At 42.8% G+C, this 24,762-nt stretch overlaps 1 protein-coding gene and 1 non-coding gene across 2 annotated transcripts; both read right to left on the reverse strand.

Moving 5' to 3' along the window:
* Positions 1-418: 418 nt before the first annotated feature.
* Positions 419-7,924, reverse strand: LOC106902109 (chromosome unknown open reading frame, human C8orf37). Its single transcript, XM_014965287.1, has 6 exons — positions 7,780-7,924; positions 6,233-6,332; positions 3,992-4,062; positions 3,405-3,470; positions 2,509-2,604; positions 419-578 (listed from the first exon to the last, which is right to left on the reverse strand). Exons 1-6 carry the CDS (start codon positions 7,920-7,922, stop codon positions 419-421), a joined length of 636 nt encoding a protein of 211 aa, XP_014820773.1. The 5' UTR covers positions 7,923-7,924.
* A 233-nt stretch (positions 7,925-8,157) lies between these two features.
* Positions 8,158-8,239, reverse strand: TRNAS-AGA. Its single transcript has one exon. It is a non-coding gene; the product is annotated as a tRNA-Ser (tRNA).
* Between the last annotated feature and the right edge of the window lie 16,523 nt (positions 8,240-24,762).

Raw genomic sequence — 24,762 nt, forward strand, 5'->3', positions numbered from 1 at the left:
TTTGGGTTGGAGTCTGGGTGTTGTGATCTATTTCTAGATCTAAGGATTCAGGTTTCCATCTGTTCTCAGAAAACTGTGTGGGAAACAAACTGAGTTTATGACCTGTTTCTGCACAAGCAGGTACCAACCAGAAGAGGACTTCATTCTGCATGTTTACCACAAACCCACCGGAGCTGCTGCTCTGTTTGGAGGTCAGTTAGTTCATCGATGGATCTCCAGCTGCACTGACAAGCATACGCTCGTGCTCCTTTCTTCTTTATCATCTTTGCTCTCAGTTTACTGAGCTCAGGCATATTATTCCTGCCAATCAAATGAATTCAGTTTAGGATCATAGGATCATGCTTTTTTTTTTTTTTTTTTTAAAAAGTGATTTTAATGGGCCCTTTTAATTTCAGCAGGTACCAACCAGAAGAGGACTTCATTCTGCATGTTTACCACAAACCCACCGGAGCTGCTGCTCTGTTTGGAGGTCAGTTAGTTCATCGATGGATCTCCAGCTGCACTGACAAGCATACGCTCGTGCTCCTTTCTTCTTTATCATCTTTGCTCTCAGTTTACTGAGCTCAGGCATATTATTCCTGCCAATCAAATGAATTCAGTTTAGGATCATAGGATCATGCTTTTTTTTTTTTTTTTTTAAAAAGTGATATTCATGAGGCCATTTCAATTCAGAAAAGCTCTTAAGAACATTTTTGAGTACCACTGTCATGAACGAGTTTAGGGATATGTTTAAATTCTGTTTTGAACAGTCTCCGTACATATTTGCTATATTCTCAGATCAACTGGAGATTGATGTTTTTGTAAGCAATGTTCTCTGTCGGGTTTAGAGTTGGGAAGAAACCCAGATAAAGTTAATTCTCGTGTTAAGAAATTACCAAAAAATGTGTTTATCCTACCAAACTTACTGTAAAAATCCCTATGCAGAGTGGGTACAACTACAGAGTTAAACTTTTCATCAGGAACTGTTACTCAGGGTGGTTGTTAAAGTGACTGAAATGAAACAGCCATAAAAGGAAAGAATGTACATCAAACCACAAATAATCCCTGGGCAACTGTCAATCACAACAAATGAAAAATCAGCATGGCTATTGCAAAAACAAGTTGTTTCAAAAAACAAGTGAAAACTAGCATTTTAACTATCCCTGCTCTTATGACCTCCTCCTGGCAGTCAATTACTGGCCACTGAATTGCTCAAAAACAATATTAACAAGCCCAGTTAAATAAAGACAACCAAAAGCAAACATGAATGGAAGAATTTTTAGAAAAAGAGATCAGATGCATATTAGTGGAAGGAAAATAATCTTCAAGTTTGCTTTTTAAGATTCAGGTTAGTCAAAATAGATAGCTAAATATCTTGCTAAAGATTACAGATTTTAATCAGTTACAAATATCCGCTACTAATGCCTTTCCTGTCTTTTTTTAAAGAATTTTATTGATTTCAAGATCTCAGAAGCAGAATAATTTAGACTTTGAGTAAATAAAGGAATCATATTTTTATTTAACCATTCCAGCTACTAAACTCATGTTAGGAGACTAGTGCAGCACTGTATGTGCAGCTGCTTTAAATAATGGGAAAATAAGATTTTCACTCAACAAGAAACAAAAATTTTGAAACTGGAATGAAAATACAGGAAAAACCTTGCATGTAATTAATACAAGAAAAATAATGGAAAAGGAGATGATATGCTGTCCAGCACTGCTCTACTCCAGCTGTCACACCCTCTGGTGGCCAAGCACATTATCTGAACGTGTCCATTACCTCCATGAGCTAACGGGCATGAACACAGACTTTACTAAAATAAAAGGAATCCAAATTTGAAGCCTGTATTAGCAGCACGCCTACTCCACTATCCTTCACTAAGTTTTAGTGATACAGTTTTTGAGAAACTGGAAATAAGAACTCCTTAATTTTAAGTCTTCAAAAAAATTGAAATCATTGAAAACATCACAATATAACACAAAACCAAAAATACCACTCCCCCATTTAATCAAACCTTGCTTCACAAATAAGTCTGTTAAGAAATCAAACTATTTGTTTTTCACTGAACATGACAGCATAAGACTTGATATTGAAAAAAAGAAAATCTGACTTGAAACAATCACAGCCTGTGACTGAAGGTATCGTGAGAAGCACATGCTGAACACTCTGCATTCATTTTGCAGGTATCTTGCAATGGCACACCAGAGGCCAACCCATCCCACAGATCAGCTGCTTATTTCAGCAGTAAGGTTGCCTTTTAATTCATGAAACTTGAATTTTTAAAAGCAGAGAGGAGGAGTGACAGGGAAAGAAATGGGAAGACATGACAACAGATTCCAGCAGACGTTGCACCCCTCTCCCTGCAGACTTTCCCACCTGATCACCAAACAGGCTGCACACACGCTCCTTTTAGGTAACACAGGAGTCCTCAGGACTTCCCATCTCTTCCATTCCTATCAAGCCGCAAAGCACAGTAACACAATACTTATTGTATTACCAAAAAATTACCAAACCCACCTCAGACATACCTGAAAAAAAGATAATCGCAGGACTGATCCCAGATATAGTCATTGAAAAGAGACACACGGAAGTCACAAGCAGTACAACGCAGCTGATCACACGTTCTGGTCAAAAAAAGGACAAAAAGCTTCAGAAGCTTATTACAATCAGAGAACCTACACACATCATAACTGTTTTAAAGTACAGCACTCACTCAGAAATATTAGAATCAAGGTTATTCTGTAATCTTAATTTTTTTACATTTCTGGCACATTCGTTATGGTGTTTTAACGATACAATCATGTATTATTTTTACAGGTTCCTGACTTCACTGAACACATAAAATAAACTGATATTCTCTTGATATATACTCTTTGGGGCACCTGACCAGCATTCAAACATGCACCAAGTGCATAGTTACTTACTACAAAAAATCCCACATGGAAATGTAATAATGTCCTATAGGATGCTGGGGATAAATGTTTAAAGTACCTCTTCTACCAAGTTCAGCTGCAGTTGCAAAGCACTCTGGCTATTTCCAGTTCAGGCTCCGGGATGATTTAAACCAGCCACTGATTTAAGTGACATATATGGCATCATATAGAAAGCTGAAGAGAGGCAGGGAAAAATAAAACACCCTACAGCAGCAATTTCCTTAACGACATGGTTTCGATTTTTGGAGTCTTGTGTCTAATTTGCACATATCTTTCAACTCTTCAAAAGAACAAAAGATTTAGTGGTCAACAACAGAGGACTGGAAGGGACCAGCTAAATTCAACTGTAGTTACAGTCAGACATATGTTTAAATGAATATAAAGTGTCCCTGTCCAGTTCAAATGCAGAACTCCGTATCACCAGAGAAATACAGCCATGATTAAAAATAATGATAAAGCAAGTAGAACTTTTTTTTTTTCATGTTTCTTACCTTTTTGAAATATTTGTTCCTATGCCACACGGTGAAGAGCTTCCACCCAGGTACACCGGACAGCATCTACGTGGATTTAATTAGAAAATACTAAATTATAAAAAAACATTTTGGAGAAAGCAATACAATGCTTCTCCTGTTTAACTGCATGGTATGTCAAAAATAATATTTATTAAATACAGGCAAAGTATCCAAATGCTTACAAACTACACAATTTTAAAATTCCCATTACCAAGGTGTTCAAAAAAAACTGCATGACAACCACTCTCTATACCAAATATGTACAGACTATATGTTTCAGCATTTGATAAATGTTTATATCCATAAGGCAAAGGAAGCTGTTGTTCAATAACTTAAATAATTAATAAATTTATAATAAATAATTCTGACCACAAGAAAGCACATTAGTAATTCTTCAAAATGATCTTTCTGTTTATCTTTGTTTTTCTTTAAAAAGAATGCTTCTCTAAATAATCAGTTTCTTTCTTAGTTAATGTCAACACAGATTAAACAGCAGCAATACTATCTGACTGACAACAAGCTAGGATCAAGCTATGCTGAACTAGCCAAAACCTTTTTTCACTTACCTTTTCCTGTGAGCCTGTGCAACAACACTATTGCTTTCAGGTGTGAGACTTGCAGAGTTAGACTTCAATTTCTATTTAAAAAGCAATCAAAAATAAAAGGCAGCATTACAGCAAAGTATCGATATTCTGGTTTACTTAATAAGCAGGAGCCAGAAAATCTCAGTCATAGAAGAAAGGGACTAAGAATTTAGGAATTTTCTTCCTCAAGTTTCTGTGAGGCTCTTTGAGACAAAAGCTGCTGAAGTAACAGATAAACGAGCAGCGAGGCTTCTCTGCCCACCCTGAATTCCCAGCTCTGCCTGAAGGAATTCAGCCACACATGACCACTTTGACTTTACAATCAAGACTTAGTATTTTATGCCCTCTTTCTAATAATTATGCTTTTAAAACCAGTTTTAATTTAGGAACCTTCTCCCTCAGTGTTCTTGAGCTTTTACTTTTACTGACAACACATCAAGGACTTATATTATTCAAAAAGATAAAGTGTCTTTGAAAAGTTTATTTGCTGCACATGAAACAGGTTATTTGAATTCTAGAATATGAGAATTCTAGATCCTAGATGGGAAGTCCTAGGAATATAAAATGATAATTTTATAAATTAATATAATTATAAATTAAATTTAGTGACATAATCCTCTCTCATTCAGATGTATGTATTGTGGTATACAAGAGGGTTTTCCCTATCAAAGACAAATAAGGCAAAACCTATGTCATTCATGAAAACAAGAGAATCTGCCCAGGGGGTTATGAAGTATAAATGCCACAATTTTCTACTGATGACACCTAAATGAGTACCTATTTTCAGTGTCTTCTGTCACTCTGACTGTCTTGACCATGTAAATTTGTGGCTTCATCTCAGTCTCCTGCTGTCAAATGATAGAAGTAATTTGCAGATGATACAGAACGGGGAGCAGTGGTTGGTGCGCCAGACGGGAAATTCAGTTGATGATGTCAACGATGAGCCAGTCGAGTGCCCGTGCAGCACAAATGGTCAACAGCACCTGGGCTACCTTAGGAGGAACACTGCCAGCAGGCTGAGGGAGGTGACCCTTCCTCTCTACTCAGCACTGGTGAGACAGAATAACAGAATCATTTTGGTTGGAAGGGACCTCTTGAGATCATCTAGGCCAACCACCCTGCTCAAAGCCGGGTCACCTTCAGCAGCTTGCCCAGGATATGGTGTCCAGTTGGGTTTTGAAAACCTCTACAGATGGAGACTCCACAATCTCTCTCGGCAGCCTGTTCTCTACTCAGCACTGGTGAGACAGAATAACAGAATCATTTTGGTTGGAAGGGACCTCTTGAGATCATCTAGGCCAACCACCCTGCTCAAAGCCGGGTCACCTTCAGCAGCTTGCCCAGGATATGGTGTCCAGTTGGGTTTTGAAAACCTCTACAGATGGAGACTCCACAATCTCTCTCGGCAGCCTGTCCCAGGGTTTGACGACCCTCACAAGAACTAAAGAAGTTTTTTTCTTTTTATATTGACAAGATTCTCCTGACCCTTGTCTTCTCCAGGCTAAACACCAACTTTCTTAGCCTCTACCTGCATGTCAGATGGCCTAAGTCTTTAATCACCATTATGTCCATCTCTCTTTTGAACTGGGCACAGCACTCCAGATACGTCTACAAGGCCACACACCTGGAGTACTGTGTCCAATTCTGGGCTCCCCAGTACAAAAGGTAGATGGAGCTACTGGAGAGACTCCAGCGAAGGGCCATGGAGACGATTAAGAGAATGGAGTATTTTTCATATGAGAAGAGGCTGAGAAGGGTCTGTTCAGCCTGCAGAAGAGAAGGCTCCAGGAAGATCTTATCAATGTGTGTAAATACCTGATGGGAGGAGTAAAGAAGGGGCCCAGTAGAGCCCAGTGACAGGACAAGAGGCAATGAGCACAAAGTGCTCACAAGCAGTGGTTGAGCAGGTGGTTGGACCAGATGATCACCAGAGGTCCCTTCCAACCTCAACTGTTCCATGATTCTGTGAGACTTGACACTATGCTCTATCTTAAACTAGCACTTCCTTTAATTGCCTGTTACTGCCTGGGTAAGACCATTTCTTTACACGTCTCCTGTTCCTCACCATAGGATGGTTGTATTTTCCTTTCTGCTTTATTTTCCAAGTTTATCCTACAGCTTGTTTTAGTTCATTTTTTTGCTTGAACCCAGTTTGAGTTTATGGTGCCTTTCTTTCCATTGCTGAACCTCATCTGTTCTGCATTTTCCCAGACTCCTACTCACCAGAGGTGTTTTGGCAAAGCTGCTGTCATTACAGATTTCATCAATAATGTCATCTATATCTTCTTCACTGCTGCCAGCACTCATTAACAGTTTGGCTGATCTGAAAAACAAACAAATCAGGCTTCATTTTGTAGCACGATCAGAGCAGTTCTAAGAACTGTAAATTAAAACATAAAATTAGATACAGCCTTTTTCCTCTAATGTTTCTGTAGTACCTAAGGTGGGCCATTCGAATCACGACTGGACAGATGTAAACTACAGGATGACACCTCTCACTCCCTGTTGAGCTCTATCATCATAGGTCTCATTTTTGCTTGCTATTTTCACTTCCAATCACTTCCAAGCCTGAATAAATCTATATCATAACCCATTTTGCACTTACTGAGCAATTTTTCACATTAATCTTCAGTGGCATGAATATTAAAAGGTCAGAGGGAGTTCTCTCCTCATGCTGCACAGCTGCAGGGGTTCCGAAAGAACTCCTGCCGAACTGTATGCATTTAGAGAGATGGCCTATATTTTGCTTTCACTCGTGTGAGAAGCCTCATCACTCAAGTCTGCTGTTTGCTAGCTCTTTGTCAAAGAAAGGGAGGTCTGTAGTATTGCTGCGTCAACCAATCAAGGACAAATCTCTACCCCTGAGAAAGAAGAAAACTGTGTGATTTTTTAAAATATTGCAATTTGATTGATTCTATTTGGGTGGTTATCTAATCATTATGCAAACAATGAGGAAGTCCAGTAAAGTGGCCAAAGACAGTGGGGTTGTTGGGTCTTGTATTAGCCATTTGGCTCGTCAAGATCCTTGCCTGAAATGGACTGCTGAGATGTCACCTGTGGAGATATCTGGCCAAGTCCCTCTGGTCCACAGACCTTCCAACCGGGGTCTGAGACACCAGGGAGGGCTGGGATGGAAACCTGAGGGCCGGGATGGAAACCTGAGGGCCAGCTTGTGGTCAACAGCTTGTCAGTACTTTCAGCAGTGAGCCAGTGCTGACCGAAAACTGGCGTTATTCTGACCGTCGTGTTGAAAATTGTGAAATCTGAGGTAGATGCATCGATGTGTAGAGTGAAACTTAAGCACTTATTGTACGGTTAATAGAGAAGGTATGAACAGACCGCATAAATGACTGAAGTATCAACAGCATAAAATGTTTTATAACAGTACCACTAAAGTTCTTCCTGCTATAAACTGGGAGATTTATAGATATTTTATGAACCAGGAGGTCAGCTGTAGAGTTAAGTAACCCCCAATCCTAACTCACAAGCAAATTAGTGCAGCTTTTAGCGCCATATTTAATCCGAGGCTGGGATACTCCCAAGAGACCAAAACTCTCTGAGGTAACTCTGCTCGCTGGCACACGGCTCGGGTGTTGAGGTGAGACAGGGGATGCTCACTGACCCCGGCCGACATTTCGGCTCCCCAGCCCCGGTATTTTGGGTTCCGGAGGGGTTTCGCCGGACGCCGACCCCCTCCCGCCCCACCGGACGGGCCGCCCGGTCGGCGGGGAGGCGCCTGAAGGCGCCGGGATGGACGCAGGACGGCTAACCTGCTCTCCTTCGCCGCTGCCGCCGCCTCCTCCTTCTCCTCCGGGCCGCCGCCGTGCCGGTGGCCGCCCGCCGCCTCTCGCCCCGGCAAGCGGCATAGCCGCCTCTCCACTTCATCCAGTAACTGCTCCAGGTCGTCCGCCATCTTGCCGCCGCCGCCGGTTGCCAAGGAGGCCCCGCGCCGCCCGGCGCCGGTAGGGGCGGAGTCTCCGCGCCCGGCCCGGCGGGCTGCGTATGTGTGTGTGTGGGGTCGCCTGTGGAGCGCCCGTGGGGCTTCTCCCGCCGCCGTGACCCCGGCTCGCCCACCATCCCGGGAAACGGGAGTGAAAGGGGTCAAATTAAAAAAAAAAAAAAAAAGCACGGAGTTGTTTACCTCCGGCCGTAGTCGGCAGGATTCGAACCTGCGCGGGGAGACCCCAATGGATTTCTAGTCCATCGCCTTAACCACTCGGCCACGACTACGCATGCTGCATTCGTGTCTTTCCGCCACACTAGGTCTAATGTCCCGGGCTACCGCTGCGCCGAACCGGGCCGGCCCGGGCCCCTCCGCGGGCAGCCCCCTCAGAGCGGGACCCCGGGGCACAGCCGGGCCGCCGGTAGGGAAGCGTTCCCTGGCACAACTGAGGATTATGGCATTGAGAGCCATAAAATAGAGTTTATGCTTAACGTATTTGTAATACAGCTCAGTATGGGGTATATGGGTCTGTTGAGACCAAAAAGCAATGGTTACACTTTGCTCGAAGTCCTGCAGGAGAAGCCTGTTTGGCTTTTTTTTTTTTTGCCTTTAAGAGAAAGGCCCTAATTCCCTTAAAAATAGGTAGGCTCCCAAGCAGATGTCCCCGAGGGGTGCCTGGGGACCTCGGGGCAGGCTGTGGGGGGACGCTGGCAGCTCTGGGCCAAGGAGTGCCCGGTTCTGGCTGGTTCCAGCCGGTTCCAAATGGTTCCATCCAGTTTCAGCCGGGAGGCTGAGGGACACGTCTGCCCCCCTGCCTGGCTGTGGGCTTTGTGGGGCTTCATGCCCTAGTGCTGCTTTTCCTTGACAAAGAGATAAGCAAGTGGGGTATTTTTCCTGTTGTTCATCTAGCATTGTTGAGGAAGGCCGTATAAAACAGGTTCTCGCCCATTGGAGAGTTAATAAATCCAGGCGAACGCTGGAGGTGTTGGTCACTGGTCTGTCAAGGTGTGCTGTGGCCTCCTCTGCCTTCAGTGACAAGTGGAAGGTCCAATGTCTCAGGGTGGGCCCTCCGCCAGGGTTGCCAGTGCCGACACTTTGCCACAGACGATGGAGCTGAACGCTGTGCATTGCTACATTTGATTAGAAACCCAAGGAAGCAATTTAGAGAGAGAGAGGAGGGGTCCTGTTAAGCAAAACAAAGCATTGCCGTCTCCTCAGCTCAGCTGAGACAGAAAGCTCAGTGCTTGTACCCCCCTCCATTGCCAAGACCGTTCAAAATTTGTCAGCCCGTGATGAAGTGGGGGCTGCAGTCCTTAACAGCTCCAAGCAAAGCCTCTCGGTTACAAGGTGTTTTACAATCCTCCTGGTACTCCAAGTAATGAGTTGCAAGCCCTGTTTGAATTCCCTCGTACTTAAGCTGTTATTTCATCGTTCCATTTTCCTCCCCATGTGTCTCAGGGCTTCGTTAGTGCCCCAGCCTGTGTCATGGCAGCGCTGCTGGGGGAGATGTGTAGGGCAGAACAGTTGTGAGCCTTCCCTGGGTTGATGTGATGGAAGAAACTAAATAGTGTTGATGCTGCTCCAGCTCTTTTAAGTGGTCCCTTGGTCATGGCTCGGTGTCGTGTAGGTAAATTCAATCCAGAAGAAGTGGATTTTTTGGTGGAATTTTTACATTCATCTCGCAGCTGCGGAGAGTTTAAACTAATCACAATTCTCCCCGGTATGCTATCATCTCTGTAATTTGAAAAAGGATCAGGAGCCCACAGGCTTGGAAAATCTTGAAGAAACTCTTGTCCTGAAATACATCATCACATGTGGAAAAGACCACTTGCTGCATCATCTTAAAGGAGCTTAAGAATGCCAAAATCCAGTATCATTCTGGCATTCTTTCAAATGGCCTTAGAAATCCGAGTACATTCTCTTTTGACTGCAAAACAGCTTCTTTCCCTTTCCATCAATCCTGTGGCTGTCAATGTGTCTGCTGCAAGGTGCCAAAAATGTATGGAGTGTCTATGGGATAATGGTGCCAAAGTCAGGGGTGCCTCAAGGCCTTCTCCCATGAACCCACTGCAGCATTTGCTCAGTTGGAAAGCATTTGAAACCAAAAAGAAAAAAAAAAAAAGAAAAAAGGCACAGACCTTTAAAAATTCCTTGAACTGCAAAGATTGTTTTTGTGCAGATTGCTGCCTGCTGTTTAGATCCTTGTTGTTCAAAACTTCTGAAAGGCCTGATGCAATCAAAGAGACTTACTGGGTCAAATTGATTCCAGACCAGTCCCTGGAATCACACTGAGGTGAATCTGACATACTGGGCCTTCAGCTGAGCTGTGGCCAGGAGAAAGGAGTTGAGGTCACGCCTTGAATGTTGCCCTCTCTTAGGAAATGAGTGAATTTGCTTGTGCAAATCATGTCTCTTTCTGACTGCTTGGGGCTTATATTGGTGCAAACAGAAAGGTTACTGACTTCTGTGGGCTGGAAAAGCCCAGAATGACCACTTTGATGATGATGCTTTTTTTTTTTTCTTTTTTGATACTCTCTCAGTGTGTCCTTAGGAAGAGAGGACAGGAAGCTGGAAGACTGTCCTGGGTGGAAGCCATCATGTTCTCTAATCCTCAAGCCACTGCAAGCCTTCTCAGCGGTGTCAATAAAACTGGATTTTGCCACCACAGTGATGAGGACAAAAAAAGCTTCCTAGGGCAGGATGTTAATTTGCCTCTTCTGTTTTCTCTGGGAACCAAAGAGAGCCTTGAGGTCGAGAAGAGCTTTCCTCTGCCCTCTTCTCTGAATGATGAATTCTCCAGGGTTTGGGCGATGATAGATGCCGGCAGAGACAGGGAATACCAAAGCTGTCATTTCCTAATGCTGCCCACGGCCAGCCAGGACGGAAAGGAACGCAGGGGGATGCTCTTTTTGATGTGGTGATGACACGTTGCAGCCTCTTCTGTCTTCCCATCTCTTGCCCCAGATGCTGGGATGGAAGGGAGCACAGTGACTGCCTCTCACCAAGGTGTTCTACTGCCTCCAGCAAATGTAGAACCAGTTCAACTTCTTGCTCCCAGTCACAGGATATTGCTTGAATCCTGTTCCTGGTCACACTCCAGTATAATACCAGTTTGAGTGACACCACAGTTATTTTCCAGTAGTGGTACAGTGCATCAACATGAGCAAATTCAGGCCGGATGTAGATTCTTGGCCATAATTTAACCACTAGCAAGCATTTCTGTGGATGAAATTACTCTGTGTAAAGATATCAGATCGGAAGACAACTTCTTGACAGACCGCTTGGCAAAAAAATAGCAGTGTGTGCAACGTTCTGCATAACATTATTCGTTTGTGATGTAGAGAGACGGCCTTGGATCAGAGGACAGTTTAAGCTGGAGGCCAGTTCAGTCATGGACTTCACTGCTGATCCTTCCATCAAAGGTGGAAGCAGCTCAGAGGGTGGATTTTGGGTTTGATTTTCTGGCATAGCTGCCTCACCAGACTGGCACCAGGACTGGAACAACTTTCAGTCACTTCCAACCTTCCCTCGAAATAATAATTTCAGGGTTAGGGTGTGTAAGCACCCGCTGCTTGGTCCCTGGGCTACCCAGCTCTCTTGCAAAGGAAGATATTCCTGAGAAGAGCAGGTGAGTGTCCAGTGTGACAATCTGAGCCCTTGCTGTCAGGGGTAAACATACTTTTGGATGTTTGTAGCCACACGTGCTCATTTTCACACTAGTGTGACATTGTGGTGCTTACTAAGGGAAACAGAAGGTTTTCAGGACAGTATGCAAAGCAAAAAAATACTTGTCTGGGGGCCTTTTAAGGAACCTGGCACAGTCCTGAAAACTGCTTAAACCCATGACATTTTGTTGTCCGTGAGGGCATAACAAACACTGAAAAGTCATTTCTGGAAAAAACCTGTTAGCTTGTAAGGCTGTGTATCAAGGAGGTCACACTTCCAAATCAATGATAATTATGTGTAACTTCAAATAAAAATGGTGTTGCCAGGCACTGCGTGGCTTCACTGCACCTGCATTCTCTGGCACCAAGGGTGTCTGTCCCTGTAAAGTAGGGCAGAGGGAGGCACATGGTGATAAAGCAGGTTAATGCAGAGGAAACATCTCATCACAAGGAAAAAATGTTTCCATTTAAAAGATCGAAAGAATAATTAGTAGTAAATATAAAATAACTGGCCTGCCAAGAAGGACCTAAGCTGTGGCACATGAGTAGTAAGGAGCAAGCGTCCAGCAGAGAGGACTGGGGGGCTATTGTGGAAAAATCCTTCCTACTTGCTGCCCATAGCACAGCTGCAGTGAGAGTCAAACAACACGCAGACCATCCTAGCTGAGGGACACGGGAGCTGAAACCAAAGCAGCGATAGTGTTACATCACCCTTGCCAAGGCTGGAAAATATTTTTCAGGGTTGATTCTCCAGATGAGTTGTGAGCTGGGAATAACGAGCCCGTAAGCCATGGGGTCGTGGAGTGAGAATGCATGTGAGGGGGGAGATTGCTGTTTGTGTGAGCTCCTACGCTAGTATCCTGCTCCTCAGCTGGGATGATTCAGGCTTTTCTTCCTTAGGCGCCAGGATGCTGCATCTCAGAGGGAGTGGGAGGTGGCAGTTGACCGAGTTGGTGTCCTCACACATTGGGTTCCAGATACACTCCTTTGTTTTACTGTGTAACATTTTCCTTTTCTCAGCAAAAGAATCCTGTTCAGTGAAAATATATGTTAGACAGAGTCACACCTGTGTAACGGGAACGCTGTTTGCATGTGTGATTTTGTGTAGGCTACAGTTAAAATGATTTAGAACAATGTCAAGATGAACAATGTCTTTTGCAGCTAAAAGCTTCTTTATAAAACCTCTCGCTAGGAGCTCAATAAATGCTAAAAGGAGATCTTCATGCCTGTAAGTCAGTAATGAAGTTTTCATTTGGACTTGAAATAAACAGGTTTTTTCCAGTACAGTTAATAACAGTGCAGTTTCTGAAAGGGGGAATGATTAAGGCCAAACAGAAAATTAAAAGCTAGAACCCCACTGATTTCAGCGGGGTCAGGATTTCACATAGAAGGTGAAAATCAAGTCCATCTCATTGCAAGTATCTGTTCCTTGCTTGAGGACATGAACTGGTTGCTCTCCTTCCAGCTCCAAGTCGCGTCTCCCAGCAGAGGGCATTGCAGGGTGACATTACTGGTTTTTAGGACAAGCTGGCAGAATGTAAACTGAACTTCAGGGGATTGCTTGGCCGGTCTAAAATTTATTTTAATGACCTCCACTGGGAGAGTAGATTATCAGTCATTTAAAACCAAAAGATGCTGCTAGTGAACTCTGTAGCTGGAAGATAAAAGGAATTTTTCCTTGCACTCTGAAAAACCCCAATGCCTGAAAGAGGAAACTAATGCCAGAAAGCATTTGCTCTTCAGTGTCTCTATCAGACAATTTATTTTATGTTTTAAATGACACTGCAGGCTGAATTGCAAAGGCTTGTTTCAGGCTGACATTCTGTAAAAAATAATATACTGTTCCCTATAAAAATGAAACGGAGAATTAAAGTAAAAATCATGTAACGAGGAGAAGAGTGAAACTTCATAATTTGCAGTAGATGCGAATAACAAATGTAATTTGAAAAAGTGGATGTAAGAAAGGAGAAGATTTTTAAAAAGATAGGAGTGTGCTGTGTATGAAACCAAGAAGCTACAGGGTACCCAGGTACCTATGGGCAATGCATAGCCTTCAACGCCAGGCTTCTGTCTTTCCTGTCATCTCTGCTCCGAGCCTTGCAGCCTCCCACATGTGCCCCACAGGGCAGATGGAGTGTCCCCACATCCTGGCCAGTCGTGTCCCGTTCCAGTAGTGCCAGTCCACTTTCTGGAGGCAGTGGATTTACTGTACGTGATTAGATTGACTCCACAACACATTAAGGCATCCCAATAGGTCTCTGTCTGCAGGCAGTATTTAGTCCAGGTTATTGTGTGGCCACCCAGCAAACTGTGTGGGCTGATGGACATGTGGAGCAACAGGACTTTCTCTTCCTTTGCATTTGGTTTTTTAGCAGGTCACAGGAGGATTCAGGAAATCAGTACTATCATTGTAGTTTTACAGGTGGGGAAACTGAGGCACCCAGGAAGTTGTTTCCTGCCTGGGCTCATCAGGTGAAATCAGGACAGAAGTACTACGAGCACTCCCATCTCTTCTGTTGCTGAAGTCTCAGCTCAGTGTGCTGTACACTCACTGGGCTGCAACCTATTTGTGTGCTGTGGTGAGAAATACTTGCAAAGTTAAAAAGGTGCAGGTGGGCAAGAGTTAAAAAAGCAAATTCTCCCAGCTTGATTTTTGATAGCGTTCTCACTCAGGTTAGTTTACAGTGTTAAAACCAAAGGGACTTGAAGAGAGCAAAGGTCCTGAATTTGAATTTCAATGAACGATACTGAGGGAGTGGTTATAAATACCCTAAAAACACGTAATAGGCATTCTGCTCTGGAGGACTTGAAAGGACCATAACCTTTCCTACAGTTTAACAACACATTTCTCCATAAAACTAACTTAAGAGAAATTCCCTGCATTCCCACACTGAACACTTAGCAGTCTTTTCAAACTTATGATATAGCAGTAAATATAGCTTATAACCATAAAATTAAGGTTATGTGGACTTGTAACTTTTTATTTTATGCTAGCTCTGTGGGCCACTAGCAAATTCTACGGGGGTTACTGTCCTGAAGTCTGCAACAAATTATGTGAGTAAAGTAAGAGGAAACAAAACGTGAAACAGAAAACAACTCAGTCTTTAAACAGACACATTGAGTGTTTAAGGGGAGAAGAAGGGCAAACAAAGGGATGGGGAATCCACCATGAAATTCACAACTTCTCATGCTCTACGATTTCAATTTCTTTTAACACGGTTCTTTGTGCTGTGCAGGGAACTTACATGGCTGTCATTGCACTCAAGGGGTGTTTAATGGCTACAGAAGAACTCAAGGAAAGGTGATAGATCTCGTATGTAATGAGTAGCGTTTTCTTGGAACGCTCCCAATGTCAACCTGTGCCAGGTGAAGCTCAAACGTGCAAAATTTAGATGATTTTTACTGTAGTGTATTAAAAAAATGGGTTTCTGTGTAGCTGCATCCTTGCAAATTGTATTATGGATTGTGAAGTTACAGAGCCCCTGGCTTCTACAGAAAACGTGCACTGCTTTTATGATGTGGTTTTACAGTGCCTAGAAAACCTTTGGCTTTCCAGTAATTTAACTGTGAACTAAAACATAATAAAGATAGTCTGCTTTTTTTTTCAGCAGTGACTGTAGAGTCAAGGTGCCTCAGCTTTTGGGTTCCTGAACAGAAACTCTTTAAAGTCCTCTGCTTTTAAGAAAATAGGTGAGAAGGATTTTGAGGAAATCAGCTCTTTCTAGGGTAAATTTATATCCTTCTCCTAGTAGTTCTGTCGTCTTGAAAACTTGGAAGGCCAAGAGCCACCAAATGAACAGCCTTGTTTATCATGAAAGTCCAGTTTACTGAAATCTCTATCTGGCTTCTGCAGTGATTTCAACCATTTGGACAGCGTGGAATTTGGATGCATCTTTACTGACTCAGGCCCTTAGCTACAAGAAATATAGCCACAGCAGGAGGGGCTAAGGAAGGGAGCAATTCATTTAGTTTTCCAATAGTATTGCAACAACATGGCCATCGTAATTTAAAAGCCTTTGGAACAGTCTTCTTCATTTCCTCCTATCCCACTCCCTCACTGTGTTGTCTTGGTCTGGCTTTTGTTGGCTGCACGCGGCCTGCCAGACCAACCCCAGCCTGCCTGAACCCAACCGGTTGGTCCCTGACGTAATCCCCAGTGGTGACCTGTGAGGCCGACCTCCAGATCTGCTGTGCGGAAAAGGACCCACTTGGTTTTAAAGTGCTGGCTCTGTTTTGTGAGGAGCTGGCAAAGTATGTTTTTCTTTTTACTTTTATAGCTTGTTCCGAAGTCCGTGGAGGATACACAGCTGGCTGGCAATACCACAGCTCATTCCATGGCTGCAGAGTCTTAAAAAGCCTCTGGTGATGATGCTCGAAAGCAATGCACAGGAGTAGTGCACACACACACTATGTAATATGTGTGCTGCCTACAGACCTGCGCGCTCTCCGCAAATGCACAACATTTGTGAGGTGTTTCATTAATCTGTGATGGAAATAAAGCACACATTTCTATAGATAGAAAGTTCTAAGTGCTCCTGATCTATGTCAATTTTGATTTTGCCCCACTGCTCCTTGCTCTCTGTGTCTAATGCCACCGAAGGTGAATGACACCTACCAAACCTGTTTCACATTTTGGAAATTGCTTGTGTCTGTTTTGAAACTCTTGAAATGAATATACTGATTCCATGTGAATTCACATTTTTCTCTTGTTTGGTTGCTTATTGATGATAGTTCTGTTTTCTCTAGAATACATCTTTTTACGGGCTTTCTTTTTTCTTCTTGACTTCTGTGGGTTTACCAGTAGTCTGAAAGGGTCCACAGGACAAAAAGAACAGAAATTTACTGAAATTTCATCTAAATCATGACCCAGAAAAGCAGCATGAAGAGAAATAAACAGTAAAAATTCTTATAGAACTGATCTCATGTTCTCTCTTCTGAGTAAGGGGAATTGCAAATATAATCCGTGTCTCTGAAGTAGCAAACCCAATGATAATTCTATGAAACATGGAAACTGGAGAGGTCTCCCAAACACTTGCTGGTAGCTAGGATGAGGTAGTATATATTTTCCTGTTGTTGGGTAAAGTCATCCACCCAGTCTTTACATAATGGCTGCCTGTGAGCACTGACATGAATTATCTTACTGTGAGCATGACAGAGCTCATCACTTTCACTCAACTAAATGTCAGCATTTCTCAATAACATAAACAAATCAGGATGTCTGCAGCTGAAGGTCACATTCCAGTTAGATTTAGGTTCCTAAAACTTGGATAGGTTTTAAGCACCTCAGGGAGGCAGCAGCATCAGAATAAATTTTGGGGATTTTGCAAATGGTGCCTAATTCTTTTATAATCTCATATTTCCTCAGTTGCTTGCAGCTCTCCTGATAGGCAGGGTCACAGCCATCTGACCTAAAGCAGGTGAGGATCTGGAACTAGGTCTCCAAACAGGACAGATCTTCTAGATGTTCTTAGAGCCCAGCTCTCAGGGACAACACCAATAAATCCTGAAAACGGTGCAACAGAACCCCCTTTCTTTAAAAGGTTGTGGCTAGATCTTCTTTTACCACCTCCTACCCTCCCAACCTGGAGATTAATGCCCTTATCTGGGATGTGGGAAATCCAGGTTTAGTTCCATCCCAGGTATATTTTTTCCATCCATTTCAAGAAAAAGGCTTCAGTCTTTCTTGAGAGGGATGTTCTCAGTTCCTCTTGTGCTAAAAAGAAACTAAGACTCAATGGAGGACAGGGATGGGAAGCAGAATGAAGCCCCCATAATCCAAGAGGAAATGGTGAGTGACCTGCTACACCACTTGGACAAACACAAGTCTATGGGGCCAGATAGGATCCACCCAAGGATACTGAGGGAGCTGGCAGAAGTGCTCACCGAGCCACTTTCCGTCATTTACCAACAGTCCTGGCAAGCTGTGGAGGTCCCAGGTGACTGGAGGTTAGCAAATGTGATGCCCCTGAGGCCACACGTCGAATACTGTGTTCAGTTTTGGACTCCTCACTTCAAGAAAGACATTGAGGTGCTGGAGCATGTCAAGAGAAGGGCGATGAAGCTGATGAAGGGTTTAGAGCACAAGTCTTCTGAGGAGCATCTGAGGGAGCTGGGGTTTTTTAATCTGGATAAAAGGAGGCTGAGGGGAGACCTTATCCTTCTCTACAACTACCTGAAAGGAGGTTGTATCGAGGTAGGGGTTGGTCTCTTCTCCCAGGTAACAGTGATAGGACAAGAGGAAATGGCTACAAGTTGCACCAGGGGATGTTTAAATTGGATATTAGGAAAAATTTCTTCACTGAAAGGGTTGTCAAGCAATGGAACAGGCTGCCCGGGGAAGTGATTGAGTTGCCATCCCTGGAAGTATTTCAAAGACGTGTAGATGTGGTGCTGAGGGGCATGGTATAGCGGTGGACTTGGTAGTGTTATGTTAATGGTTGGACTCAATGATCTTAAAGGTCTTTTCCAACCTAAATAAATCTATGATTCTATGATTTAATGCTTGTTAGTTGTTATAGTAATGGAGTTAACTTTGAGGTGTTTTTAGGGACACACTTCTCCAAGAGCGTTTTGAGTGATATTTTTTTTTCTTTCACATTGAATAATTCATGGATAGGAAAACATCTTTGTAGGCTTTGGATCACAGACTGGAACGTGAGTCCCACTTTTTCCAGATGAGTGTCCCAACTGGATATTCAGCCTTGCTTACGTGGTTTTCACCTGAGAGCCTGGAGGGAGGAAAGAACAGGCAGAGGAAAGAACTGCTGAAGTGCTCTATCCCATAGGCTGCTGTATAGAGCCCTGGTGGTAGGATATCTATGCACCAGCTGTTTAAAGACCAGTTTCTGAAAGAAGTGCCCAGGAGCAACTCTGATCTCTTGATCTCACAGAGAGGGGTGCTCTGCAGTACCAAGAAAGGAGCTTCAGCTATGGGGGAAAGGAAGCTTCTGACACCCTATTGCTGGCCACGTTCTATGTTAGCTAGCTCTAGACACACATTCCCTTCATGCTGGGGGTGGTGGGATCCCTTCCCGGGATTTCTGACTCAAAATGCACCCGTGGGAAGCCTAACTGTGGATGGGTTGGTTTCTATTTCAGCACCTACTATTCAGGCATTGCGGCTTAGGACGTTCAGTCCTTGCTTCTTGTATTGTCAGAACTTTTAAACCACAAAGTTGCCTGGATTAGTGAATCTTGTTTGCCCAAGACTAGAATTCAGATATACAGCTGTTGATGTCTATCTCAATGGGTAGGGATTAATGAATCTCTTTTCTTTATACCATTTGTCCAAGGAATACATCCAAGAGAAGGTTCAGCTTCATAGCATTTATATTTGTAGACAATTCAAGTTGTAACTATTGGTTACCTGCAAAGCATAGCCATCTAGTCATTCTGTGAGTACTCCTGAAGTTCACCCTGAAGCAGGCATCCACCTTCTCCACCCGGGCTTCTGTGAGGCCTCTCCAGTTAGCCCTGAAGCTAGACTAGACTTGGTAAAGGGATAAATAAATGGAACACAGTCCAAGACTGAGGAAAAGAATGGCACTGGCTCATTAGCTTAATAAAGTATTTTTAGCTACAGCTCCTCCCTGTGGATCAAGGATCTTATGATGAGCTTTCACTCAGTGCTTCAGCGGCAATTGCTGGGCAGAGCCACTGGAGCAAAAGACAGCGGGTTGAACAGCTGTCCAGGAAAGAAAACAACTTGTCTCAAGGGATACTAGTTTCAGAAAGGTAAAACATTCTGGGTTGGGCATCCACCAGGTTCAAGAGCTGGGTCCTTTGTTTGCAAGTGGTTTCTCATCAGCTAAAATACTCCTGATACCTGCGTATCTATAGTCTTCATTTCTTTGTCTTTTTTCTTCCCCGCCAATTTCTTCCTTCTTTCCTTTTCTTCCTTTTCCTAAGTACCTGTCTGGCCGTAGGTACTGATGTACTGATCCATTTTGTATCCCCTGGAACCCTGCCAGTGAAACAAGGCCCTGCCCCTAGCCTGCCCTGTCCCCACCTTGTTGTCCCCACAAGACCCTACTCCTGAAGGCTCTGTACGTCATTAGCCATGGGTTCCCAGCACTGCTGAGCTCCTGTTCCCTTCCTGCACACACTGGCTATTCATCCAGTCATCATTGTCACCTACACTGGTACCTACTCAGGGCACCCACAGATGTCCATCTCATATCCTTGGTGTATCACCTCCCAGCCTTGAGACCTTGCAGTATTTTGGGGTTCTCATGGGAGAAAGAAAGGCAAAGATTTGCTCCTAGAGATAAAGCGTAGCTAGTGGAGGATGAGGGGCAGATGGGAGCGAGGAGAAGATGCTGTGCTTGCAGGCAGGAACAGGAGAGGAGCGAGGGTGGCCGAGATGGATAGACATCTCAGTGAGGGGAGCACTTCCACAAAGAAGCTGCGGGAGTGAGGGGGAAAGGGACTTGGCTGGTGCTTGTGGACTTTATCGCAAGCTCCATTTATCCAAAAAACAAGGGGGAAGGGGAAGAGTTTCCTCCAGGACTAAAACTGGGAGGATTTGCTGCTTGTTGGCAACCAAAATGTGAGCAGTTGTCTATGCCTACCACCCAAGCACCAAGCTCCTGTATGAGTCTGAAGGCAGGTTATTACTTTTAGTACAGTTCTAAATTTACTTCTACTATTTGCTTTTACAAATGACTATTCTATATCCAGCATGGAAAGACCAAGACTAGCCAAGGAAAGCTGAACTGCAAAAGCAAAGTTGTCCTATGAATGTAAAATGTAGTTTTATAGAATCATGCATTCAATAATCATTATGATAAATTGTGATTGTTTTCCAGGCAAGAAATGACAATGTCTGTAAAACTGCACCTGCAGCAAGGTTGTGTTTTCTGTATAAATCTGATGAAAAATGTGAATCATGGATTATTACAGGTTGGGGTTTTAGTTTGGTTTGGTTTTTTTTTTTTTTTGTAAGTCATGGATTTTCCATTATTTATTACAATTCTTTTAGGACAAGTTCTTCAAGACTGGAGTCTTGAGTATTAAATGTGTTTATAAGCTCTGGGGTACCCGCATGTAGTTTACATGCAATTTATGGAAAAGAATGTAAGTGTTTGAGAAGACTGAATGCTACAGCCACTGGAAATTGGAGGGAGAGAAATTTTTACAGCTGCATCTCACAGTCTGAGTTAAATCTTAATCACAATCACACTGGTATAAATCCAGAGTAACTCCACAGGGAGCTTAATAGGCTCCTGACCACACTGCTGCTGAATTAAACACAGCTCATGCCTAGCAAGTTGCAAACCACCCTTTGGTGGAAATATCTTTTGGTGGATGTATGCAAGTCCAGAGGAGTTCACAGGCAGGATCCCAATTGTGTTTTACAGTACTATTTTCTGCTGCCCTGCTGGAGATCCTGGTAACCAAAGAAGCATAATACAAAGCTATAGTACAACTCTAGAAAATACAGACTTAAGAGAGAAATGTAACTAGTGAAAATATTGCAGAAATGTGATACTAAGATTAACAAATGTCATTAGTCAGGTTGCCAGCTCTGTCTAAATAGTGCTGTAATGACCCTTGAAAGAAAATGAATAGAGTATTTCTAAAGGCTGGAGGAACTAGACAATATAACATTTCATAGGTTGTGTTTTCCCCTTGTGCATATAGTCAGGGAAGAATATACCACATAGGAAAATTAGTGAGCCTAACACGTTTAACATCATGGTTATCCCTGGCATGCTTTCCGTAGTTAGTTTAAAATTGTGTTCCATGGACTTACAGTACTTTCTTTGATTTGCTGCCAATATTTACTTAAGCAAATTGAAGAGCTCATGTTATACTAGGGTAGAAAGAGTGATAAATTGCAAAAATTCAGCAACTGTTAAAGCTAAATTTTTTTCAGCAGAAATCTGAGGAACTTATTCTCATGACCGATAACTTTAACAGACTGAAAGGACAACACACAAAAACGGAACGCAGTAAGTGAAAGCTGCTGATAGAGGAGAGGTTCAAATATTTGCAGGACCTGAAGAGATTTTGGTGACATATTTTTAACCTGTTCACTGAATCATAGTTCACTGCTGTTCAAAACAAAAGCTTTGAATCCTAGAAAAAGTTTACCAAATATTCTGTTCGAATGTGAGAACCGAGAGGCTAAAGTCCCTCTTCAAAAAAGTGCCTCCAGCTCCAGTTTTGACTTCAGGATAGAATTTGGCCCTTTAGCCTATTTTCTTGTTGACAAATCTGTATTGCTTTGTTTGTTTGTGCATGTGTGGAGAAAACCATTGCAGAAACTGTCTTTTCAGAGCCATGAGGCACATAGTACAGATGACACGGACAAGAACTAAATCCTGAACCGCTGAATCTGGTACACTCTAACTTTACTGCACATCAAATCTAGGTTTAGATTAAAGTTTTACAGTTTCTGGGAATCTCTTTAAATGCAAAAAAAAAGAGATGTATGATCTATTATTATATGCACAATATATTATTATATGAAGTATAAGAAGAAAAATAATTTGAAGTAGATTTAGTGAGATGTATTCTGTCTCTGGATTTATACTTGCAGGAACATACTGTGTATTTCTGCAGTTATGCTGGATAAACTGAAGATATGTATGCTACTTAGTTCACATTAAAGCCAGGTAGATATTGTACAAAAATATTTAGTAATGCTCATTTCAACAAAAGAAGGCACAGTGAGATAAGGAACTAATACAGTCTGGTATCCCATTGCCTTGTTACTTCTAGGTGGAATCTTAGATACTTGACTGAAGCTGTCAGTCCAATTAGATGTTATTCTTAGGCCTTTTAATGGTTTCTGTTAACATGGGGATACCTAATGACTTTTACTGAAAGGCTATTCATCAAAAATAGGCCTCATCGCAGATATTTGTAATGTATTTTTACAAAATTTTGTAAGAAATATATGTTGTGAACAGAGAACCGTAGGAAAAGAGGGAATTATGAAATCTCTTTGATTTTTCTCTTCTACATAGACCTTCCAGTGGTGTAAGCATCAGGTAATATTGTCACTAGGTGGGGTGGGTAAAACCAAATACAGCCCTTGAATAGTAAATAGCATATAACAAATAGCAAAAGAAAGAACTGAAGTGAATCACTTGAGAACAATCTAAACAGCTGAAATATGTTCACTGACACAGTTATTTGAACAATTGTGAATAACAACCAGATGAATTAAAGTCAAAGTTTGTCCATAATAATTCACAAAGAGAACAAAAGGCTTAATCCACTAAATAAAACATTTGCTATGAAAAGCTTGCCCAGCTCTAGTTCATATATTGTAAAAGGAGGTTGGCTTAAGATATGCTTTATTACCAACCTCAGATAAGGATACAGGGAAATGCTGCCCGAGGACTTCATTAAAGGAGCTATGGACTATGAGATCTAAGAGTGGTCAATAGGTGAAATGAAGGTATTTTTACAATTTTATGACTTCAGTGTAATAAGAAAAGGATGTAGCCAGTGGAACTCGGGGGAGGAGGCAGACAGAGGAAAGTCAACATAAGACAGAGTGCAAAAAGATAAAACATCTTTTGGCAAGCTTATTTTGACTTTTTAAACTGGAAGGGTGAATTACTATGGACAGTCCCTCCCTTCCACTATTATGCAATGATTTCCACTCCATTTTCCCTTGGTAGCCCGCAGGGTCAGTAGACACAGATCAGCTGTGGGCTTAAATTGGCCATGGCACTTTATGAGACCTCACTTAATTCAGGTCTGTGAAGTTCCTCCAAGCAAACCCCTGCTTCTGCAGAGTGCTGGGCTGTTCCTCCTGCTGTAGACAAATGCATGTGGCTTTACTGTGATAACTTCCTCAAGGTTATGTTGACCTTAACTAGTGAGTCAAGTGGATAATATCCTGGTGGGGAGGGAGGACTCTGTGAGGGTGGATAATGAAAATCCTCTCTCAGGTTCCCAGGGAGACCACAAAGATGAATGCTCACACACACAAGAAAGTAAGAATGTGCCTTTGGAAGGAGTGTTCATCAGCGGCGTGTTACTTTCTGATGGAAGACTTGCAGGGCGCTAGAGTCACCGTAGCTTGCATCCAAGTCCAAGTCAATGAATTACAGTGCATTCTCTGCTGAGCAGGACTTCATGCTTTCCAGTTCTTTCACACGCAGCAGTTTTATGGATTTCAAGATATAACTGGGAAGGCATCATAGATTTGTCCTGAAAATTGCAGCCTTTTGAAATGGGAGCTTTACTCATTTGTAGTCATATACACCTCATACACCTTTGCAAATCTTAGACACGTCTTCTGTGGAGCAGTCTTTGGACTGCTTCCATTAAAGTCTGAAAAGGATATAGGTGAGCACAGATTCATAGGATGATGTGTCCTGTCTGTCTTCAGATTTCAGATTACCTCTTCTCCTCTACCCTGCATCGAAGGCACTGACAGAAACTGACTTCATGGTTCGGAGGACCACACAAATCTGGGGAGGAACCAGGTTGGTCAAATGAAAAAAATGCCCCAAAACCCCAAACGGTCCTCCCAAAAATCCAAAGCAAAGCACAAATTCAATAACACTGGAACTGCTCTGTGACCTTTCACAGGTGGGAGTTGAGGAATTAAGGAAACCTCAGAAAACTGAGGTCATGTCTGCTCAGCCTAGACATTAAGGATCCCACAGTGCTTTACATATTAGGGGAGTATTTACCCCCACATCCTTACCAAAATGTAACCCTTTCCCCAGAGCAAAGGAGCGTACCCTACTCTGATTAGAGGCTCTTCTCCACCCTGAAGTGTCTGCATTTTGATGATGCAGTTTGTGCCTTTGTGTAAACACACACACAAGTGTATACAGAAAGACTTGGGTACTGCAGGGGGCTCTGCACACAAAAGCAAGATTCCCATGTTTGTACGGAGCATGAACAAGCTTATGGCCCTGCCTTGTGAAGTATTTTGGGATCCTTTTTTAGATATTCTTCATTATTTATAATTAATATAAAGGGATGGCCAGAAGTGCAAGCAACAACATGTAACAGCTGTTGGGCTTGACTGGGCAAATGTCCTCATGTATGGTCAGTTTTACAAAGGAGAGCAGTCCTTTTGACTTCATCAGAACTATGAAATCCTATCAGACATAGCAGGATTGGTGATATTTACCAATTCAAGTTGGGAAAATCATTTTGGTGAGAAAAAA

This window comes from Calidris pugnax, unplaced genomic scaffold, assembly GCF_001431845.1.
Source record: "Calidris pugnax isolate Ruff unplaced genomic scaffold, ASM143184v1 scaffold41, whole genome shotgun sequence".
NCBI lineage: Eukaryota > Metazoa > Chordata > Aves > Charadriiformes > Scolopacidae > Calidris > Calidris pugnax.